Genomic DNA, 21,572 nt, shown 5'->3' with positions numbered 1-21,572 from the left:
AAAAGTATTAACTTCCTTGAATTCTCAACCTAAAATCTCAATTCAATTTAATACATATTTTTCAGCAATGACATGATCTGGTCTGGCCACCCTATGGAAGGATTTTGGGGGGGAGGGAGTGAATACAGGTGTATGTAATATGACAATATTAAAAGTACCGATTTTGAAATCAGAGAGGATTTATTTCAAATCCTGCTTATTACTGGCATACAATTTTAGACAAGTCACAATCTCTTTGGGCCTCAGTTTCTCTATCAAATGTGAGGGTTGGTCTCTGAGGTTCCTTCCAGATGTGAACATAAATGAACTACACAGATAGATGATGCAAAACAGTGTTTTTTTCCCCTACATCTTAGCTTTCTCTAACCAAAAAGCACAATGTCATAGCTTTGATATAAGAACCTTGGAAGTCCTCCAAACTCAGCCCCTTCACTTTACAGAAGGGGAAACTGAGGACAGAGGGATTTAAATATATTTTTTCTCACTGTCCCATCGGCTTGATCAATTGCCCTATGTTGTATTTTTCTCCCTGTACCCGGCCCAGTTACATGAAAACGAACAAGCAAGATTCCCGAGAGGCAGCTTCTTCCTATGAATCCCTGAAGTTGACAGCACGCAGCGAGCATCTCTGTCTTCTCAACCGCCACCTGTCCTTGCATCGCTTTGGTCTTCGAAGTCACTGTTCTTCGCCCACCGGGACCCAGAGCTTTTCGAGGAGAGGGCTGAAGGGTGAGGAAGGCGAGGAAGTCCGGAGCCGGCTGCAGGAGGACTGGGAAGACCGCCCGGCCTTCTTGGACCTGCCCGGAGCAATAGTGTACATGCGCGACCAGAGACTGGAGGGCACGCTCCAGTTCCTGGAACAGAGAGAGAGGCTCCAGTATCTCCTGGCCCAGCAGCAACTTCGAGGGCTCCGAGTTCGGGTGGAGAGTAGTAGAGACCGAGATACAGCCCCAGCGGAGCGGGAGGAGAAGCCACCCTCTCCTCCCCACCAGACTATAGACTCTGAAGGAAAAGAGATACGGAAGGAAGAGAAGCATCCGCCTTGCAAGGAGCCTTGCGCAGAGCCCGTGAGACCTCTGCTCCCAGTGGCGAGAGATTGCTCGGAGCCTCGGGAGAAAGAGGAGGATACCCGGAATTATATTCTGGACAAGCCCCTGGACCTCTCCGACTATGGCCGCTGTCGGGAAGCCCCTAGACTACCCGATTGGCTCAAGTCCCCTAGTCCCCCAGAGACTCGCACCCCAAGTCCAAAGTTGGGGGAAAGATTTTCGGCACAGAGGAGCAAAGGGGCTCACTCCCTTATGATTCCAGAGACACTAAGCAAATTCCCAGTCTCCAACCCCCACGATGTTCCCAGAGATGCGGATCGAGTCTGCAGCCAAGACAGAGATGTTCCCCCTGCAACTTTGGTAAGTGACCAGACTTCGAAATGTTCTCCTTCCCCCCAAAGCCTTGAATGCGCCAGCCTGACTTAATAAGCATGCTGTGACAGACTGAATCTTACACTCACAAGTAGGAGCTGAACCAGTTCAGATCCCGAGATCTCCAGGTCTGGCTTTGGGGCAGCTTCTTTTTGCCCCAATATCCCCTCCCAACTGCCCATTCACTGCCACTGACCTGCTTTAAGAAATCCCCTCATGATGCCTGATACCTCTCTCCCTTTCTGGTCAGCCAGCAGTAAAGGCAGTGATAAACTAATGTGTCAATATCTGATTAAAAACTCCAAACACTTGTATACCTGGCTTCTGGAGAAAAGATATACTTAAAATATATTTGTAACTTGACTTGAGACAGAAGCTTAATCAAAAAGAATTCAATTTAAACACTTATTAAATGCCTACTTTTATTAAATAACTATCTACTAAGGTCCTATTAAGCCTTACTATGTGCATGTGCTGTCCTAGGTGCTGCTTCCTTTGTCCTGTAGGCAATAAAGAAACTGTGGAAGGGTTTTGAGTGCAGCATTGGTTTGACTAAATCTGTCCAAGTCAGACATTGAAATTAAGATACCAGACCTATGGTAATGAAGTCTAAGACTTTCTAAGAGTAGCTGACATTTATATGATGCTCAAAGTTTTCAAAATGCTTTAATACCTTATCTCAGTAATGAATATAGGCTAAGTAATGCTTTTCCCACATAAAGCCATGAAAATGGATCTTCATGACAGTGAGATACTTAATTGAATCATTAAAGGTAGATAGGTAGTGAAAGAAGGGTTTGTTTTTGCTTTGGGGTTCTTATTGTTGTTGTTGTTTTGGTAAGATAGGTTAGTTAGAAAAATGTTCCAAATGCAACAAACATTTGCCCTTTCCCTTTCCCTTACCTTTTTCCTTACTCTGTTTACTTACCTTGGCCCAGGTTTTTTTGGCTTTGTCTAGCGCTTTCAGAATGTAATTACTCATATATCCAGAATGTAAACTACTCGTATATATACATACATATATATATATATATATATATATACACTCATATATGTATGTATATAAATATAATGTATTATATGTATATCTGCCTATATAATATATATGTGTAGATATACATATATATGTATATATGATTAGTTTACATTCTGAAAACACCAAGATACTTTGCCCTCCTAATTTAAGCTCTGGGGAAATCTCCAGGTATAACCCATATTTCATTAGGAAAATACATTCATATTGTGGTTTGGGTGTATTTACTCTTAGAAATTGAGATTATATTATAATATAGTATGGAGACTCTCAAAGTTCTCACTACAAGGGAAACAAAAGGGGATCTAACTCTAAGCCTAGCAGCCCCATACCTGCATTAATGATTATATATTCCTTTATTTTTCCTAAGGAAACCACTAGGTTTAATTACCCTTCCTTTCCTACTCCTCTGAAGTCCCCAGTATTCTGAGTGACCTCACTCTGAGTCGTGAGAACAGAGATGACAAATCCTAACTTATGCTTGGTGATTCTCAAATTCTCTGAGCCACCTGGGGAGAGGCTCCAATACCTACACCAGGCAGGTGTCTTCTAGAAAGACTTCTCAGTAATTTTCTGCTTAATGAAAAAAACCTGGATCTGTGATTTCTGTAAAGCCAAAGCAGGCTCCTCAGAACAGGAGCACAGGAGTCCCCAAAAGAGATGCCATCCCCATGGCTTTCAAACAGATATCAAGGAGCCTGCCCAAGTTACCTGTCAACAAAGTGTCCTGTATCCTCCAATATACCTCAGTATACTCACCTGAGATTAAAGAGCTGTACAGGTGGTTCAAACTAGAGTGTGATTAGTCCTTGTCCATTCAGGAGTACCAGGGGTCTCAGTCTTTCTCCTCCCTACTAAGTCTCTTCCAGCTCAAGGTCCACTTTCCTAGGAAGCCTTTCTGGACACTGCTGCCTACATTGGTCTTTCCCTACCTATTCTCTATCTTGTCTGCATCCTTCAGAGACTGCCTTCCAAATCAAGCCAAAGCAAAAAAACTGTTCACTTTTCGAATGCCAGATATTCTGCTAAGAACTTGGTGGGGAAAAGAGGAGGAGAGTTGTACAAAGACAAAAATCATCTCAAGGAATTTATATTTTGATGAAGGAGACAATGTGGGCAAAAATAGACATTTGCAAGATATATACAAAGTAGACATTATACAGAGCATAGTAGGAGAAGACATCAGCTCCTGAGGTGGAGGGTGACAGGGTAGGAGGATGGAGACAGAAAAGACTTCCCTCAAAAGGTAGCTGCTTAAGTTGAATCTTGTAGGAAGCCAGGGATTCCAAAAGGCAAAAGTGAGGAAGGAGAATATTCCAATGGGGATGACCTAGTACAAAGGCATGAAGATGGGGCATAAAAGTATTATATATTAAAAAAAAAACCCAGCAAGTAAGCTTGGATCTCAGAGTGCCAGGAAATAATTTATTTTCAAGAAAATTAAAATTATGGGAAGGGGAAACCTTGTAAAAAGTTTTACATGCCAAAGAGATTTCATCCTAAAGCTAATAGGGAACCTCTGGAGTTTTTTAGGCAGTAGACTGCCTTTAATATCTTTTTTCCTATATTATGTTTAATTGACTATGTGGATGCAAACTCTAAGGAAAGACTCTGGAACTTGTATTTCTATACCTCCCATAGTTCCAACATTTGTCAACATTTATTTAACTTGAATAGAGCAGAAAATTAGTTATCCTCTCCTGGCTTGTCTGCCTGGTTTTTGAAAGCTATCTCTTTCCCTTTAGTCATTTGTAGCCTTATGGTAAACCTATCCAAATCACTGACTAAAAAAATGTTTATAACTCAAGATAAGCATAGATATCTCCCTGTATACCTCCTTCCAAGATGGCTATTTTTTGGATTTAACCATTCAACCAATTCCAACTACTCCTAAAGATACCATCAAGCTTGTCTCTCTCCATCTTTTCTGCAAAATAACATAAGACTTTACCAGATGTTTTGTCAATAGTTAGGTTAATCATTTCTTCTACATTCTTCTGATCTACTACTTTAATGACCTTGTCACCTAAGTAAGCCAGTTTCATTGGCATGACCTTTTAAATGTTTTATTAATTCCTTTTGCTTTGTGTGTCATTATCATTTGATGATAGAACCCTGCCTTGTAACAATTTAAAACAGGTAAGTAAAATGAACCTACTGAGTGGCCTCATTTACAAGATGTGTAACATCCTGCAGCCATAGTTTATCACCTCTCTTTTGAAAAAGAAAAATGTGGTTCATTATCTGTCCTCTGAAAACAAGAGAGGTCATTTCACTTACTATGCAGTAAGGTTTCTTTTAGCATATTCAAAAACTCTCTTGTGGTCCTGCATACTGTTCTGCTGATTCTATTTTTTAAACTCTGCTTTAATTCATACATCTCACATTTCTCTGAATTCTTTATTTTGAATAATCTATTAAAAGACTTAAAACATATTTCTTTAAAAATATTATTTAACAAGTAATATTTCATTACATTCATTTATACATCTTGTTCATTTATTCCATAATCAATGGACATATGCTTTCTTTCCATTTTTTTGCCACACAAAAAGAGCTACTAGGTTTTTTTAAATGATCTCATTTTGGGTAGAGCCATTTGACTTTTCACAATCACTGATGCTTTTTTGAGAGGTCCACAAACTATCCCTTTATAATGTATTTCAAAATTTTGTCTCACAGCATCCTTAAGTGATATCACATGGGTGGCTAGATATCTATACCTAAGACAAATAACAGGGATGCTGACAGAATGACAAGCTGATACTAGGGAAAACAGAATTTGAGATCAAAGGACTTGGAACACTGTCATCAAGTATTTGAAGGGCTATCACTTGCATGATGTATTAAACTTTTCTGTCTGGCTCCAGAGGACAAGACTAGGAGCAATGGCTAAAAGTTATAGAGGCAAACTCAGGCTTGATATAAAGAAAAATCTCATAACAATTTATTTTATACAAAAAATAGAATGAGCTGCCTCTGGAAGTAGTGGGTTCCCTCTATCCCCAGTTGTCTTTAAGCAAAGACCTAAGCATTTGTTGGCGATATTGTAGGAAAGTTTTATTCAAATATGCCCTACCTTCAAAGAGCTAAGGTAACAAGACTGACATTGAAAAATAAAACAATGAAATGGTATAATATGGAGTATGAACCCCACGTATAATCAGAGTTTTTTAAAACAGATAGTTCAGTGAAGATTGGAGTAATCTTGGAAGATACAAACCTGGAAGAATGAGTTAAAAAAAGAGAAGAGAGGTTTCTAAGTGGGGTTTCCCCTACCCCACCCCAAGCTCCCATAGTAATCTATTTTCCATTGTCACCCAGCCCATCCCCAAGTTTGCCCTGGGGTCTAAGACTCATCCACTCAGTAGTTTAGATTTAGATCTTAGAATAATAAAATTTTAGACCTGCAGAGGGGCAAGGATGTGAGAGAACAAATAGATCAATTCACTAATTTTACAGTGAAGAAAAATGAAGCACAAAGTAAGATGTTATATAGCTAGTCTTGCTGGACTTTATGTCAGTAGACATGTTCACATCCTGGGTCTGCTACTTAATAGCTGTGTGATATTGGATAGAAGATTCCATATTTCTTAGTCTCAGATTCCTCATTTGTAAAATGAAAGTAACATTTTGTCTCATAGGAGCAGTTATAAAGAAAGTGCTTTGTCAATCTTAAAGTGATTTTTAAAAATGATAATATCTATTTTTTCCACAGCTGCATGTTAAAACAATTTTAAACTATTTTTTTTAAGTTCCATGTCCAAAGGCCTATAAAACTGTGTATACGCTTTGATCCAGCAAGACCACTACTAGGTCTATATCCCAAAGAGATTATAAAAAAGGAAAAAGGACCCACATGTACAAAAATATTTATAGTGGCTCTCTTTCTGGTGGCAAAGAACTGGAAATTGCAGGGATACCCATCAATTAGAGACTAGCTGAACAATTTGTGGTATATAAATGTAACAGAATACTACCATACTATAAGAAATAATGAGGGAGCAATTTGGTAATAAAGTGGATAGAGTACTCACCCTAGAGACAGAGGTACCTGAATCCAGCCTCATATACTTTTTAGCTGTGTAATCCTGGGCAAGTCACTTAACCTCAATTGCTTCCCAAAAGAGGGAGGGAGAAGAGAGAAATAATGAGCAAGCAGATTTCAGAAAAACCTGAAAAGTCTTAGATGAACTGATGCTGAGGGAAGTGAGCAAAACTAGGAGAATATTGTACATAGTAACAGCAAGATTATGTGATGATCAACTATGACAGACTTAACTTTTCTCAACAATACAATGATCCAAGAAAAATTCCAAAAGACTTGTGTGATGGAAAATGCTATCTACATTCAGAAAAGAACCTATGGAGTCTGAATGCAGATAAAAGCATACTATTTTCACTTCTGTTTTTTGTTTTTTATTTCTCATGGTATTTTCCTTTTGCTCTGATTCTTCTTTCACAACATGACTAATATGGAAATATGCTTAACATGATTGTACATGTATAATCTATGTCAGATTGCTTACTGACAGGAGGGAGAAGAAGGGAAGGAAAGAAGAGGAAAATTTGGAACTCAAAATCTTATAAAAATGAGTGTTGAAAACTATCTTTACATGTAATTGGAGAAAAGAAAATACTATTAAGTAGGGGAAAAATAAAGTTTGGAATTCCAAATTCTACATCTCCCTTCTTCTCTTTCCTTTCCCTCACTGAGAGAGTGAGCAATCTGACATAAGTTATCCATCAAAACATTTTGATACTAGCTAAAAAAATAAGTGGTAGATCATTAGAATATATTGGGAACACAATATAATATATGATCATAGTAATCTTGTATATAATCAACCCAAAGATCCAAACTTTTGAGACAAAAACTCATTATTTAACAAAAGCTTCTGGGAAAACTGGAAAATGGTATGTTAGAAATTAAGGTAAAAATGGGTACATAATTTATACATAAAGGGTATAATAATAAAGCAAATTAGGAGAGTATGGAATAGTGTATCAGTAAACATTACAAAATAAAAATTGGATAATTCTGATTATACAAAATTTTTAAGCTTTTTAAAATTTTTGCAACAATTATCTCTGATAAAGGCCTCATTTCTCAAATATATAGAGAACTGAATCAAATTTATATAAATATAAGACATTTCCCAACTGATAAATGGTCAAAAGATATGAACCGGCAATTAATTATCAGACACAGAAATCAAAGTGATTTAAAAAAAAAAACTAAATTTTTTGTTATTATGTGACAGAGCTGGAAATAGTCTTGTGACTTCAAGTCCTGTTCTCTTCTTGGCCTGTTTGGTCAATAAGTTTTTTATATATTCTGCAACCCTACCTATTCCCATGTGCTCAGTATTGTAGTGCCTATACTCAGAAGAATACATGCTCCCTGTCCTGGGAGAACACATGAGAATCCTCATCCCTGTCCCTCTAACTAGCTTTCCACACAGGAAATACTAAGTGTTAATTGCTTAGCACCCTCCTTATTCTCTTTGCCATAACAGCTATGGGACTTGGGGACTTTGAGACTTAGAGACTAAATGATAGCACTGTTTAAATTAAAAAGAAAAAAAAAAAACCCTGATGTGCCTTCAGTGGCCTCTAAATTTCTTCAGTTATGCACTGTGGTTTCTAGACTATTGTATTGATTGTTCTTTAAATAAATAAAATTTTCTGTGCCCAAAACCATGTCTCATAAGACTCCCTTAAAAAATAACCCCATCATTAAAAAGTAAAATGATGAAAAATAAGAACCAAAGGAGCTTAGCTGCCTAGAATTAGAAAAACCCTTGGAGATCTAGTCCTTAGGGGCTTAAAAGTCGCCCAGTGTTACAATATGGCTTAGGTTCAAATCCCAGCTCTGCCACTCAAATTTATGAACTGTTTTATCAGCTATAAAAATTAGGAGTTAGGCTTCATATAAAATCCCATGAAAAATCTATAAAAATATCATATATCCAAGGGAGTGTCCTTGAGTGAACATGGAACAATAGTTGAATGTGGCTTGGCCCTGTAGCAGGGACATTTGGGAGGGTTTCTTTAAGCCCCAGGTTTGGAGGGCTCAGCAGCTTAAATCTGGAAGCTTGCAGAGCACTAGAGATGCTAAGTACTATTGTCTTCCACTTTATCTCATAGGAGCGAATGCCATCCCCACAAGGTCATCATCCCAGCAAACTCACTTCAGATGAGGCTGAACATGACGCAGGAATCAGACTGAGGTTGTCTCTCCGGAAACAAGAAGCAGATGTTCAACCAGGTAATCCTACTAGTAGTCACCAAAATAACAAAGAGATACAGTGGACAGATTGATGGTCTGGAAGTCTAGAAAACCTAGGTTCAGAATTCTACCTCTGACACTTAGCAGCTGGGTGATCCTGGACAAATCATTTAACTTATTCAGCTTTCCAATTATAATGGCTAATATTTATATGTGCCAGGAATTGTGTTAAGCTCTTTATGATTATTATCTTTTTTGATCCTTACAACAATCCTTTAGATGGTTGCTATTATTACTCCCATTTTATATATGAGAAAACCAAGACTGATACAGGTTAAATGAATTATCCAGAGTCATATAGCTGGTAAGTGTCGAGATTACATTTGAACTTGGTTTTCCATACTCCTGGCTTGGAGCTCAATACACTCTACCACCTAGCTTCCCAGATTTAAATGGAATTTGGAATAGAATGACAGAAATATGAAATGGAAAAGGGAAAAGTAGAATAATGGAAATAAGAATGCCTATAATATTCTTGGTTGGTATGAAACTAAAATGAGATAATATATGCAAATCTCTTTTTTTGCTGAGGTAACTGGAGTTAAGTGACTTGCTCAGGGATCACACAGCTAGGACGAATTAAATGACTGAGGTCAAATTTGAACTTAGGTCCTCCTGTCTTCAGGGCCAGCACTGCAAAAAAATTTTTTTTCAAAATTTAAAGCATTATGGAAATGTTAGTTATTATTTTAAATAGCTTAATTTGGCAGAGTGATTGATAGCAATAAGACATTCATTGCTTGTTGCTTTCAAATTATATTTCCAACTCTGAGGCAACTCTGAATCCCTCCCCAACCATGATCTTTGCTAAAATGTGAAATAATTGTTTAATGCATTATTATCTTTGCCACTTACTCCATGGATGACTATGGATAGCCATTTTCTCTTCTCTGGACCTCAGTTTCCTCAATTATAAAATGGACTACATGATCTCTAAGGTCTCTTAAAGTTCTAGATCTTATAATCCTAAGAGATCTATTAAAGAATTTTGAGGGTGTCTGAGTGACAATAATTATTCCTATTTTTGTGACATTTTATATACATGATCTCACTGGATCACTTAGAGGTAGGCAATACTAAGAATTTATTTAGACATTTATTTGTGACATGTATTTAGAACTTTCAAGTTTGCAAAATGCTTTTCATATATCATTTTATCTGACCTCATAACTATACTATAAGTTAGGTACTGTAGGTATTATTCCCATTATAAAGATGAGAAAACCGATCATGTCACAAAATGAACAAAAACTGGGGATCAACCTTATTCAAACTGCTTGTTATCAATGAAGATAAAGGCATAGAGAATAACAGTTCACAAATTTGCAGAGGAGAAGATTGAAAATGATCCTGATAAAATTGCAAAGTAGTTTTGGATAATGTCATAAAGGTCATTGATCTTGGACAGTTTTTCAGTATGAGTCATGACTCATCATCTGTAAAAGAGAAAAAAAGAATAAATCTACATTACCTGCCTCACATGGGCATTGGGAAGATAAGATGACAGAAAGGTAAACATATTTGGAAAGGAATGAATGTTTTATGTTTTATGTAATGAATGTTTTATTTTTAAAATGTGAAGTGTTGTACAAACGTCATGTTATTGCAGAACCAAGCTACAACTCATTATGGGTAGCTTGAATGGCTTAGCTATTTGCCTAGTTGGTGAGGAGAAGCTAGAACAGACTTCCTTTGAAAGCCCTTCCAGTTCTGGATTTCTGCATCATAGTATGTGATGGAGACTCTAGAATCCTCCTACCTCTGTCATTCTCTGAACCTTCCCCTTATTGTTATGGCTGAATCATCTCCCTTTATACCCATTACCTGGGAGCCAGACCAAGAGTCACATCAAGAGATGTGGCCTAGGACTACTTTGGCCACTGCCAGCTCACTATGTAAACTGAGCCTTGGATCTAGCAGGAAGATCCTGAGGAGACCAGGGTTGGAGGTGTGGCCACGCTGACCCTGTGGCCACACTGACCCTTGGCAAACTGGGAAATCAGGAAAGCTTGACATGCTTTCCTGAACCTGGGGCCTTTGTCCCTTGTTCTTCAAGTTCCCTCCCTCTTCTGACATTAAAAAGCAGCTCTCAAAAATGGGATGAATATATTCTTTTGCATTAAGATAACAATGACATGTCAATAAGGAAACTCCTCTCCTGGGTCCAGACTTTGTTTGATCTGACATTATATTCCCCAAGGGTGAGATGATTCCCTATTCCAGTCTAGCAAGGTGTCTAGATGAACAAGGCCACATCCCCTAAGAGATGGAGAGTAAAAAAGTGACTGTAAAATTAGGGTATTTTTTATTTTTATTCTATTTCAGTACAGATCAAGTGAGATTATGACTAATAAAGGCTCTATTCACTCTAAGACATTTTGCACACCATTGTGAAGTACTATACCCTAAAGAGACAGAGAGAAAGCCTGTTATTATCTTCTAAATATATTATGAACCTACTCACTGTATCTGCTATCCTAGCTTCATGCAGACAGAAGCATTGCCAGAAGGCTGGCATCCCACTAAATTATGACTATTTGGGGGTAGGTAGGGGAAGGCAGGGCACTGAGGCCTAGGAAATAGGAAATACAAAATAATCCTCAGCCTTACATGCGCCTCTCTCCCTTCTGCTCCTATAGTGATGAAGCAGGGTACAGAAGGTATTGTTTACACAGTTCTTATACAATATACAAACATTAATTTAATTGTTCATATTTTTAATGTGAACTATTTGGCAAAGTGTCAATGAATTGACATATTGTTGGAGGAACTGAACCACATCCATATTGACATTCTGGTTATGAAAGAAACCAGACATAATCTAGGACATGGATGACTGGAAAGGGAAGTGAACTGCTTATGCAGTAAGAATGAGAAAAAGTAGTCAGTCAACAAGCATTTATAAAGCACCTACTGAATGCCAAACCCTGTGCTAAGCACTAAAAATACAAGAAAGTCAAAAGACAATCCTTATCTTCAAGGAATTTACAATCTAATGAAGAATATAATATAAATCCAACTATATACACAAGATATATAAAAGACATATTGGTGATTGTCAACAGATGAAAAGGTATTAGCATTAAAGGGGTGAGATGGGAAAGACTTTTTTAAAAAGTTTTTCCAATTACATGTAAAAAAAATTTTGACACTCAATTTTTTTAAAATTTTGAACTCTAAATTCTTTATTCTGCCCCATTTCCCCTGCCTTAAGAGGTCAAACAGTTATATATATATATATATATATATATATATATATATATATATAGATACATAGATAGATATTACACATGTGAAGTAAAACATTTTCATATTAGCTATTTTATTAGCAAAAACACAGACCAAAAACAAAACAAGAAAAATAAAGGGCTTTTTTAAAAAGTGTGATTTGATTTCAGACTCTATCAGTTCTTTCTCTGGAGGTGGATATTATTTTTCATCATAAGTCCTTTGATATCGTCTAAGTGATTGTCAAACAATGTCACTGTTACTGTGTACAATGTTCTGGTTCTGCTCATTTCACATTGCATTAATTCTTCTCTAAGTCTTGAGGGAAAGAATTCTAGAAAAAAGTGAGATTTTAACTGGGCCTCAAAACCAGGAAGTCAGGAATATTAGTTTCTGTGTTCTCTTAGCAATTATTCTGGCAAGTTAATTGGCAAAGCGATTACTTTGCCAACCTGATGATGATAGATACCAGTGTAGCAAAGATATTTGAAATCATGCTATTTGAAGATCAGCTGAAAGAACTAAGAACAGTTAAGCTGAAAAGGAATTGATTCAAGGATGACAAGACAGCTGTTTTCAAATATTTGGCCAGTTGTGCTGGTCCATGCCTATAGTTGCTGCTCCTGGGGAGGATGTGGACTGCTCTGATATTGCCTTCATTCTGGTGTAAGTCCTCATCAGCTAATACCTGAACTAGGCTGCTGCATGGGCTCACGGTTTCAAGTCTTCTCTTCCTCCAGTCCATCCTCCACTCAACTATCCAAATGATTTTCCTAAATTGAAAGTTTCCTAATGTCCCTCCCTTTCCCTATCGCCTCCAGAATCAAATAAAAACTCTTCTTTTTGCCTTTTAAAGCCCTTCTTCACCTGGCTCTTCCTATTTCTCCAGTCTTTTTACGTCTTGTTCTCCTCTACATATTATACAATCTGGTGATTCTACTTGCCACTCCTCCCTCCCTTTTCACTACCCCATGTCCCCCACACTTAGAATTCTCTGCCTCCTCAGCCCCTGCCTCCTAGCTTCCTGGATTCCTTCAAGGTCAACTAAAATCCTGCCTTCTGTAAGAAATCTTTCTCAGTCCTTCTTTATGTTAGTGACTTCCCCCTGGTGATTAACTCCAACTTATGATATCTATATTTTGTTGACATTTTGTTGTTTATATATTGTCAGGGGATCCCCTGAATCCCCTAAATTGTGATTAAATTCCTGAATGGCAGGGACTGGGTTTTGCCCTTATTTGTATCCCTGGTGCTTAGTACAGTGCCTGACACATAATAGGAACCAAATAAATGTTTGTTGACTTAAATTATTGGGTTTGGTTTCTAGGGAAGATGAGAGTATTTAAAGGGCTAGGCAATGTCCCAATTGTAATCCAGCCTACTCTTCCTGCTACTTAAAATTTTTGACCTAATTCAGTGTCCATCTGTGCTATCTAAACTATTGGAGCAGTTCAATGGGCAATTCATCCAACTACAATTAATCTGAATAATAAGCATTCTAAAGTTATTACTGTGAAGGTTGTTAGGTTGAACTCTTATAAATGATTGTGAATCTTATTTAGGAGATCCTGTAATTCAAGTCAATAAGCACTGAAATTACATGCAATACATTGTCCTAAGCACTATAAATACAAAGAAAGGATTTTAAAAAACAGCCTTTGCCCTCAAGAAACTCATAGTCTGATAGTAAAGACAAACATGCAAATAGCTTTGTACAAACAAGATATGGCCAGACTATTAGACTATTCGGACTCCATAGTGTGAGAAGGATACTATAGCTATATAATATCCAAAGGAGAGAAACGAGAATAATGAAGAGATTTGAGTCCACACTATATGAGAAACAATTGAAAGACATTCTATTCCAGAGAATAAAAGCCTACAATTCTAATAAATGTGATAGAGAGAACCATCTGCATCCAGAAAAAGTATTGTGGGAACTGAATGTGGATCACGACATAATATTTTCATCTTTTTGAGGTTGTTTGCTTGCTTTTTTCTCTCATTTTTTTCCTTTTTCATCTTATTTTTATTGTGCAGCATGATAAATGTGGAAATATGTACAGAAGAGTTGTTCATGTCTAACATATATTGGATTACTTGCTGTCTAAGGGAAGGGATGAGGGAAAGGGAGGAAGAAAAATTTGGAACATAGGGTTTTGCAAGGGTGAATGCTGAAAACTATCTTTGTATTTTGAAAATAAAAGGCTATTATTATTTTTTAAATAAGAATAAAAAAGAAGGAAGAAGGAGAAAGAAAGAAGGAGGAGAAGAAGAGGAGGAGGAGGAACCATTTAAAGGGGCATAAAAGCTCTACTCAACTATTTGTCATATGGAATAAAGATTAGGTTTGTCATAATGGATAAATCCAGGTTCTAATTGAGGAAGATCTGGTTTTGGGTTCTACCTGACATAAACTGACTGTGTGACTGAACAAGTCATTTTAATTTCTCAGTACTCAAGGCAACTCATAAAGGCCATAAACTGAAGAGAAAGTTCCTACCTGAATTGATAAAGGAAATTTCTTCACCTTCAAGTTCCTTAAATACCTGCAGGTGCATAGCCTATAAAACCAGAGGCTCAATTCCTATAACTTTATCACTTTTTCGTTTCATGGGGCAGAATTAGAAGCACTTGTAGGAAGCTATAAAGAGGCCAGCTTGGGCTTAACAGGATGGAAAACTACCAAACCATTAGCGCTATCCAAAAGTGGAACTGGCTTTCTTGAGAGGTAATAGGTCCCCCTCATTCTAGGTCTTCAAGTCAACAACTTGTTGGGAAGGTACAGTGGGATTTCTATCGTAGGTGATTCTGATGAAGGGAAAAACCCATTATTGCAATGAAATAATATGTGGACCTGAACAGCTGACCTTCTAAGCCAATGTTCACTAAATTCAAGAGCAAGAGCCTGACATTCTTTCTTTTGCCTTACAGACACCAACCATGCTGAGTCCTCGAAGCCTGAGTCTGATGAGCTGGATACCTCAGACAGTGAGGTTCGTTCAGAGACAGGGACACCACAGGAAAAGTTTCATAAGAATGACCTGGGAAGATAACAAGAAGGGAAGGATGAAACCATAGGTTTGAAGCCAGAGGAGCTGAGTTCAAATCTCAGTTCAGCTATTAATTGTGTGTCCCTCTCTGAGCCATAATTTACTCATTTATAAAACGAGGTGGTTGGATTCCACAATCTCTAACTCATCTAGCTCCAAACCCTATGATTCTATGACCTGGGATTAGAAGGTGCTGTGTCCTAACCTGAGCAATATCTCTCATGTACTTCAGGTGGCTCCTAATTATGATCCAGGAACCAACCAAGACCCTCAAGGAGAAGACCTGAGGTATTTTTGTGTGAAGGATAAAATACAAGGATTGCCGAAGAAACGGAAACGGGGACAAGATCTGTGGAATAAAGGTATAAGGGAACTTTTAAAGTATAAGGGAAGAGGACCCAGAGTAAAGAGCTGGCTTTTCCAAGGGAATGAAGAACATTATTGGAAAGAATGAAGGGAATGATAGGGGAGAAGGAGAGCCAGGTCTCAGGGAGCTACTGTTATTTCTGGTTTCTAATCATCTTTGAATTGATCTCCTAGCAATTCTGAATATACTTATCATCTGTCTACTCAAAGTTGTAGGTAAAACTATCTGAATTGCTGCAAAGCAGTCCAGTATGTATGTTCAACTGAACAGAGCCAGAAATGAGAAGATTAAACTTCATAAGCTATAAAGCACTATGAACATATTCTATCCCCTTGGTTGAGTGTAAGTGCCTTAGGGGCAGGTATTGTCTGACTTTTTTACTTATGTGCCTAGTACAGAGTAGACATCTTAATAAGCACTTGCACTGGAGATAAATTAAGAGTTAAGAATAATAAATTAAGAAAAAAAGTGTCCTGGTCTTCAAGGAAATTACCTTCTATCAAGCAGGACATCTCATACCATGCTACCCTTTCTGGCTCAGTTTTCTCACCTGTAAATGAAAGGGCTGGCTTAGATGATCTATAAGGTCACTTCCAGCAGGAGTGAATTAAGGCATTATATAGAAGAGAAAGAAAGAAAAAAAATGAATGGAAATCATATTTGTGAGATCAAAAGGTTAAGGTGTCACACAAAGAAATTCGCTATCACCACCTTTATCCTGCTTTGTAACAAAGGTTCCAAATCAAGTGTCAGAAACTATTGCAGGCCCCTTCCCAGAATGCTGGGGCCCAAACCCCTGGGCTTGATGAATTAGGATCTGAACTTTTAAAAAGCGGAAGAGCCACAGAGGGTGAAGCCTGACTGTTTGTTCCTACCACAAGAAGTTCATGCTGCTCAAACATTTGCCTAGGGTGATACTATTGGGGTTTGAGTTCCCTGTGATAAGACACGGTCCCCTGTACATTGGGAACCCCACGTATCTCTCCAATCCAGGGAACTTCCTGCTAATGGTTAGCCGCCGCGGCTTGGCAACCAGGACTCTGAAAGAGCCCTCTTTCACACATAAGCTAATACATGCGAGTCCCTCAGTGTTTATCCAAGCAATACCCAGAAACATGGATTGACAGCAGAGGCCACACACTCCACAATAAGCTATTGACATTTGGAGAAAGCTTTTATGCAACTCCTGTTTATTTTCCAGACCGGCTATAGCAGTTAGACTTTCCAACAATGGCATGGGTTATACAGCTATTTCCTACTGGTGAATAAGCAGAAAATTGTCCTTGATAAGACCAAGCTTTACCTGAACTCAATAACTGTATCCTGCCTCATCATGCAAACCAGATGTTTTGCAAAAGGGTACAGACAGGCCACAAGGGGCCATGGGTGGGGAAACTGTGGGTTTATGAAGTCAGTTCTTTGCTTTGGCACAGTTTGGGGGCACTGGCAGGAGAGTCCTAGTTTTATCTGTGCAATCTTATTTTTTTTTTCTTTAAGAGCTTTTAGTTTATTTATTTTTTTTTATTTAATAGCCTTTTATTTACAGGATATATACATGGGTAACTTTACAGCATTAACAATTGCCAAACCTCTTGTTCCAATTTTTCACCTCTTACCCCCCCCACCCCCCCCCCCTAAATGGCAGGATGACCAGTAGATGTTAAATATATTAAAATATAACTTAGATACACAATAAGTATACATGACCAAAACATTATTTTGCTGTACAAAAAGAATCAGACTCTGAATTATTGTACAATTAGCTTGTGAAGGAAATCAAAAAATGCAGGTGTGCATAAATATAGGGATTGGGAATTCAATGTAATGGTTTTTAGTCATCTCCCAGAGTTCTTTTTCTGGGCATAGCTAGTTCAGTTCATTACTGCTCCATTAGAAATGATTTGGTTGATCTCGTTGCTGAGGATGGCCTGATCCATCAGAACTGGTCATCATCTAGTATTGTTGTTGAAGTATATAATGATCTCCTGGTCCTGCTCATTTCACTCAGCATCAGTTCGTGTAAGTCTCTCCAGGCCTTTCTGAAATCATCCTGTTGGTCATTTCTTACAGAAGTAATATTCCATAATTTTCATATACCACAATTTATTCAGCCATTCTCCAACTGATGGACATCCATTCAGTTTCCAGTTTCTAGCCACTACAAAAAGGGCTGCCACAAACATTCGTGCACATACAGGTCCCTTTCCCTTCTTTATAATCTCTTTGGGATATAGTCCCAGTAGTAACACTGCTGGATCAAAGGGTATTATCTGGGCAATCTTAGTCATGATGGATTTTCCTGAATACCCAGGATAGCGAATGGGCTCAGCCTCTGACATGGAGTTTGGGTTTTAACTTCCTTCTGAGCATTTGAAGTATTTTCTTTTTTAGTCCAAATGAACACCCTCCACTGATGGAGATCAGGAACTCATTTTTAACCTGTAGTTTTAGAGAACTTCTGGGGGTACTGACAAATTATGTGACTTACCACACATCTCTATGGCACAGTAGATAGGGTTAGGAAGACCTGAGTTTAAATGTAGCCTCAGAAATCTTAGTAGCTGTGTGACCCTGAGCAAGTCACTTAACCCTTTTGCCTCAGTTTCTCATCTGGAAAATGAACTGGAGAAGGAAATAGCAAACCACTCCATATCTTTGCCAAGAAAACCCCAAATGGGATCATGAACACTTAGATAAAATTAGATAAAACTGAATAACCGTCAAGTGAACAATGGTCTTCCGATTCCTTCCCCTTGACTCCCTCTTATTTAATGAAAATATTATTAAAAGAAAAAAAGAATTGTCTACTATCAGGATAGGACTCCCATAGAACTAACTTGACTGTAACCTGGAAACCACACTGGGAAGCACTGTTCATGGGTCTTGCCCACACAACTGCTCAGTTCTTTGCATAGAAAGGGCCCACAAGGTAGAATTTCCAGATCCTCACCCACATACACCCAGAATATGTGTCCCTTCCAATGTGACGAAGTCTTCCCTAATGTCTTACCAACAAACAGTCTACACTCTACTCCTGGTTGTTTTGGATTTTGGGGGGAAGGGGGGAGGAAATCAGGGTTAAATGACTTGCTAGTAAATGCTCACATTTAAACTCACAAATTTTCCTAACTCCAGACCCTGTACTTTATTCACCCAGCAGTTGCCCCATGTGGTTTGTTTTTGTTTTTGTTTTTTGCCCTTGGTTTTAAGGGACTCTGGAGTCAAGAGCTGTAATTTAATTCTGAGGTTACAACAATAAGGATTACCTCCCTGAAAGTAGCTGCCTACACTGAAGATCTGGAGCTTGCCACACAGGAAGCATAAAGGCCCAGTAAATGCTACTAATCCCTTATTTTGAATTCAGGTACCTCTTCAAAGTTAGCCAAAACCTTCAAAGAAAATTCTTCCTGCCCAAATGCCCTAAGCACAAAGCAGCAGAAAAACAAATGGTTATGGCCTTACACCTGTTATTCCTAAGTAGTCAGGGGAAATAATCAGTGACAATACTTATTGAAAACTGAATCATTTTGGAAGAAAGATACCCAATCTGGGTTGTCCTGTCACCCCAGGGAACAGAGAGTTTTAGGACAAGGAGGAAAACATTTCATGTTTCCATCAGCCACTGGAAAATTAGCATGGGCCCAGAACCAAAGAGGAGTTATCCAGAAGATTGACTTATATTTTTATAATTTAGACATTGAATGCATTTTCTCGCCATCTGTTTCTTTAGTAACTGGTCATCCAATTGTCATCCAGTTCTCAAATTTGGAACTGATTATCAAACTAAGGCAATAAAAACCAAATCTGTAACAAGACTGATTTAATATTTTTGAGTGGAGGGGAGTTATGCTCAGATATGGACTGAATTCACTGGCCTTTCCTAGCTCTAAAATGCAAAGATTCTGTATTCCTTTCTTGTCAGTGCATCCTACCTCAGGAAGATACATTTACCTGAATCAGTGTCTATATGTCTGGAGGATAACATCCTTCCAGAAGTAATTGTCTCCATAGTCCAGAAGACTGCTTAATGCTTATTGACTAGGAACGTAGAACTAGGTATCTGGTTGTATTTCCCAAAAGGATCTCCTCCACAATGCTTGAGATTCTTTAATCTGTTCCAACCTTAAGTGGAACCAATTATAGAGCTCTTTAAATTAACAAGCCTCCTATCTCCAAACACTCTTGAAAGAATTGGACAATGGATCATTCACAGCTTAGTATAATTTAATTTATATAGGTTTTTCTCCTAATATCTGGCCAAGAGTTTCCATATAGAAGGTCTAGAAGTTGTGATTGAGAAGATAATTTAGAAAAACAGAGCAAAGTGTGAGAGAAGACACTGTATGGGTTCCTTTAGGAAACCCAGGACTTCTGAAGAATAGACAAGCAGAATTGCTAGACAGTAAGGAAAATGTGTGGAAATAAAGTGAATAGTGTCTGCTGAGCAATTTGTCTTGCCTAAGGGAAAGCCCCCACCCCAGATCTGATCTAGTTTGGTGTCTATTATTCCTTGCATCTCTCACATCTGATAAACCACATAGCCCCTTTTCTGAAAGTTTCCCCTTACCCTGGTGTTAATTGCAGTATCTGGCTTTTTGTTTGCAGCAGCTAAGAAGTCACCAAGAGGAAGAAGGAGAGTGAAAGGGGTCTTTGCCCAGACTGAAGAAGAGGAAAGCCCAAAGGAAGAAGATAATCCCAGTCCTGCTTCAAGCAATGGGGCCTCAGAGGAGACATCCATGAGTGGACCATGAGTGTGAATTCAGGAAGTTTTCTTTTCATTATGATACACAAAAAGGAACTTGACACAAAATGGCCAAGTAATCAAGTCTAGTATCTCCAAACCCCAAAGTACCAGCAATCTTGGATTATGTGAATTCCCATCCCCAATCCTGGATTCCACCATCACTACATACTTCTCCCAGGAGATAAGAGTAAGATTAGCAAAGGGCATTATAAAGGCTTGGTTTGGGGGAAAGGAGGAAAAGTAAACAGGGATCATTTTTTAACCAAAAGCACAAACCACCTCAGCAAGAAAAAGATGGCACAAATTCAAGAACCTCTCTGTCTTCCACTCTTAAGTAAAATGAACATATCCAATCTTTGATGCTAAACTCTGAGGACTGTGAATAAGTACTTGGAAAGTCTTACATGAAGGAGAAACAGTTTGATGATTGAGCAAAGACTCCTGGGAAAAGACAGGTTTGCAATGGATGTATGAGACTCAACCCTCCTCCCAGAATGGGGAACTTTTTTTTCTGCCTAATATCTTGTCCAGTCTTCAGAATAAAGAAAACTTGGAGTCCAGTTACTGGAATCAGCAATTAACATCTTCTCCCTGGGGAAAAATCAAACAGCAATTGAATGACTCTGGGAGGTGAATGATACAAGGCTTCAAACCAGGAAAACCTGGAACAGAGGAAGAAAAGAATAAAAGGTTCTGGTATTCATGTCTCTGCTACTCTCGGAAGGTAGAGTTACTCATCTGTCTTCCTCTCAAAAGAGAGACAACGGGAGCACAGTGGCCACTGATCAGACGGAGAGATAACTGGCTCTTAAGCCCTCCCAGTTCTCTACTAGACAAAGATCCTATGATAGCCTCAGAGTGCATGTATCTGATGATTCTACCAACACTCAACTATCCAAAGGTACCAATTGAGAGAAGGATCTCTAAAATCCACATATAATCCAAAAGTCTTGTTATAGTCAAAAGATTTGCCTCTCATAAAGTTAGCAAGTCTTGACTGTGCAACTTCTTTGTGCATAATAGTATCCATAGTCCTATGTTTATCTGCATTCTAAGAGAGACATAATCATAATCTTCCTCAAGACTCATGTAGGGGGATAAGTGAACAATGTAAGATACAATATATTTCAATTCAACAAACTAAGGGCTAAACTATATGGCTTGAACTATAAAGAATATGATGTTGGGCAGGTCAAGGAGGATTAGAATTGTTAGCAAGTCTTTAAACAATTGAAAAACATCATGTGATAGTGCATCTCCGAGGCCAAAAATGAAGCCATTATTAGCAAAGAGTATATTTTGGAAGACCAAAAGCCTCAGGATCCATGGATTTTTAAGTTAGTTAAATTTTCTATCCTCATTTTTGTCCTTTAGATCTCTCAAGAACTCTGTCAAAGAAAGAAGGAGGGTACAAAGTTAAAAGATGAAATACTA

The 21,572-nt window shown here is 38.2% G+C and overlaps 1 protein-coding gene across 1 annotated transcript in view; it reads left to right on the top strand.

Annotated features, from left to right (window-relative positions):
- Positions 1 to 20,145, top strand: part of RBBP8NL (RBBP8 N-terminal like) — a 63,696-nt gene extending 43,551 nt beyond the window's left edge. The window contains exons 10-14 of the mRNA XM_012539645.3: positions 545 to 1,409; positions 8,605 to 8,725; positions 14,909 to 14,970; positions 15,260 to 15,389; positions 20,000 to 20,145. Of these exons, the coding sequence (XP_012395099.1) occupies positions 545 to 1,409; positions 8,605 to 8,725; positions 14,909 to 14,970; positions 15,260 to 15,389; positions 20,000 to 20,145 (1,324 nt within the window). The remainder of the gene's footprint in view (positions 1 to 544; positions 1,410 to 8,604; positions 8,726 to 14,908; positions 14,971 to 15,259; positions 15,390 to 19,999) is intronic.
- The last annotated feature ends 1,427 nt before the right edge of the window (positions 20,146 to 21,572 follow it).

The sequence above is a fragment of the Sarcophilus harrisii genome, chromosome 2 (genome assembly GCF_902635505.1).
Source record: "Sarcophilus harrisii chromosome 2, mSarHar1.11, whole genome shotgun sequence".
Lineage (NCBI taxonomy): Eukaryota > Metazoa > Chordata > Mammalia > Dasyuromorphia > Dasyuridae > Sarcophilus > Sarcophilus harrisii.
The sequence above is the reverse complement of the archived record's forward strand: the minus strand, read 5'-3'. Positions and strand labels throughout refer to the sequence as shown.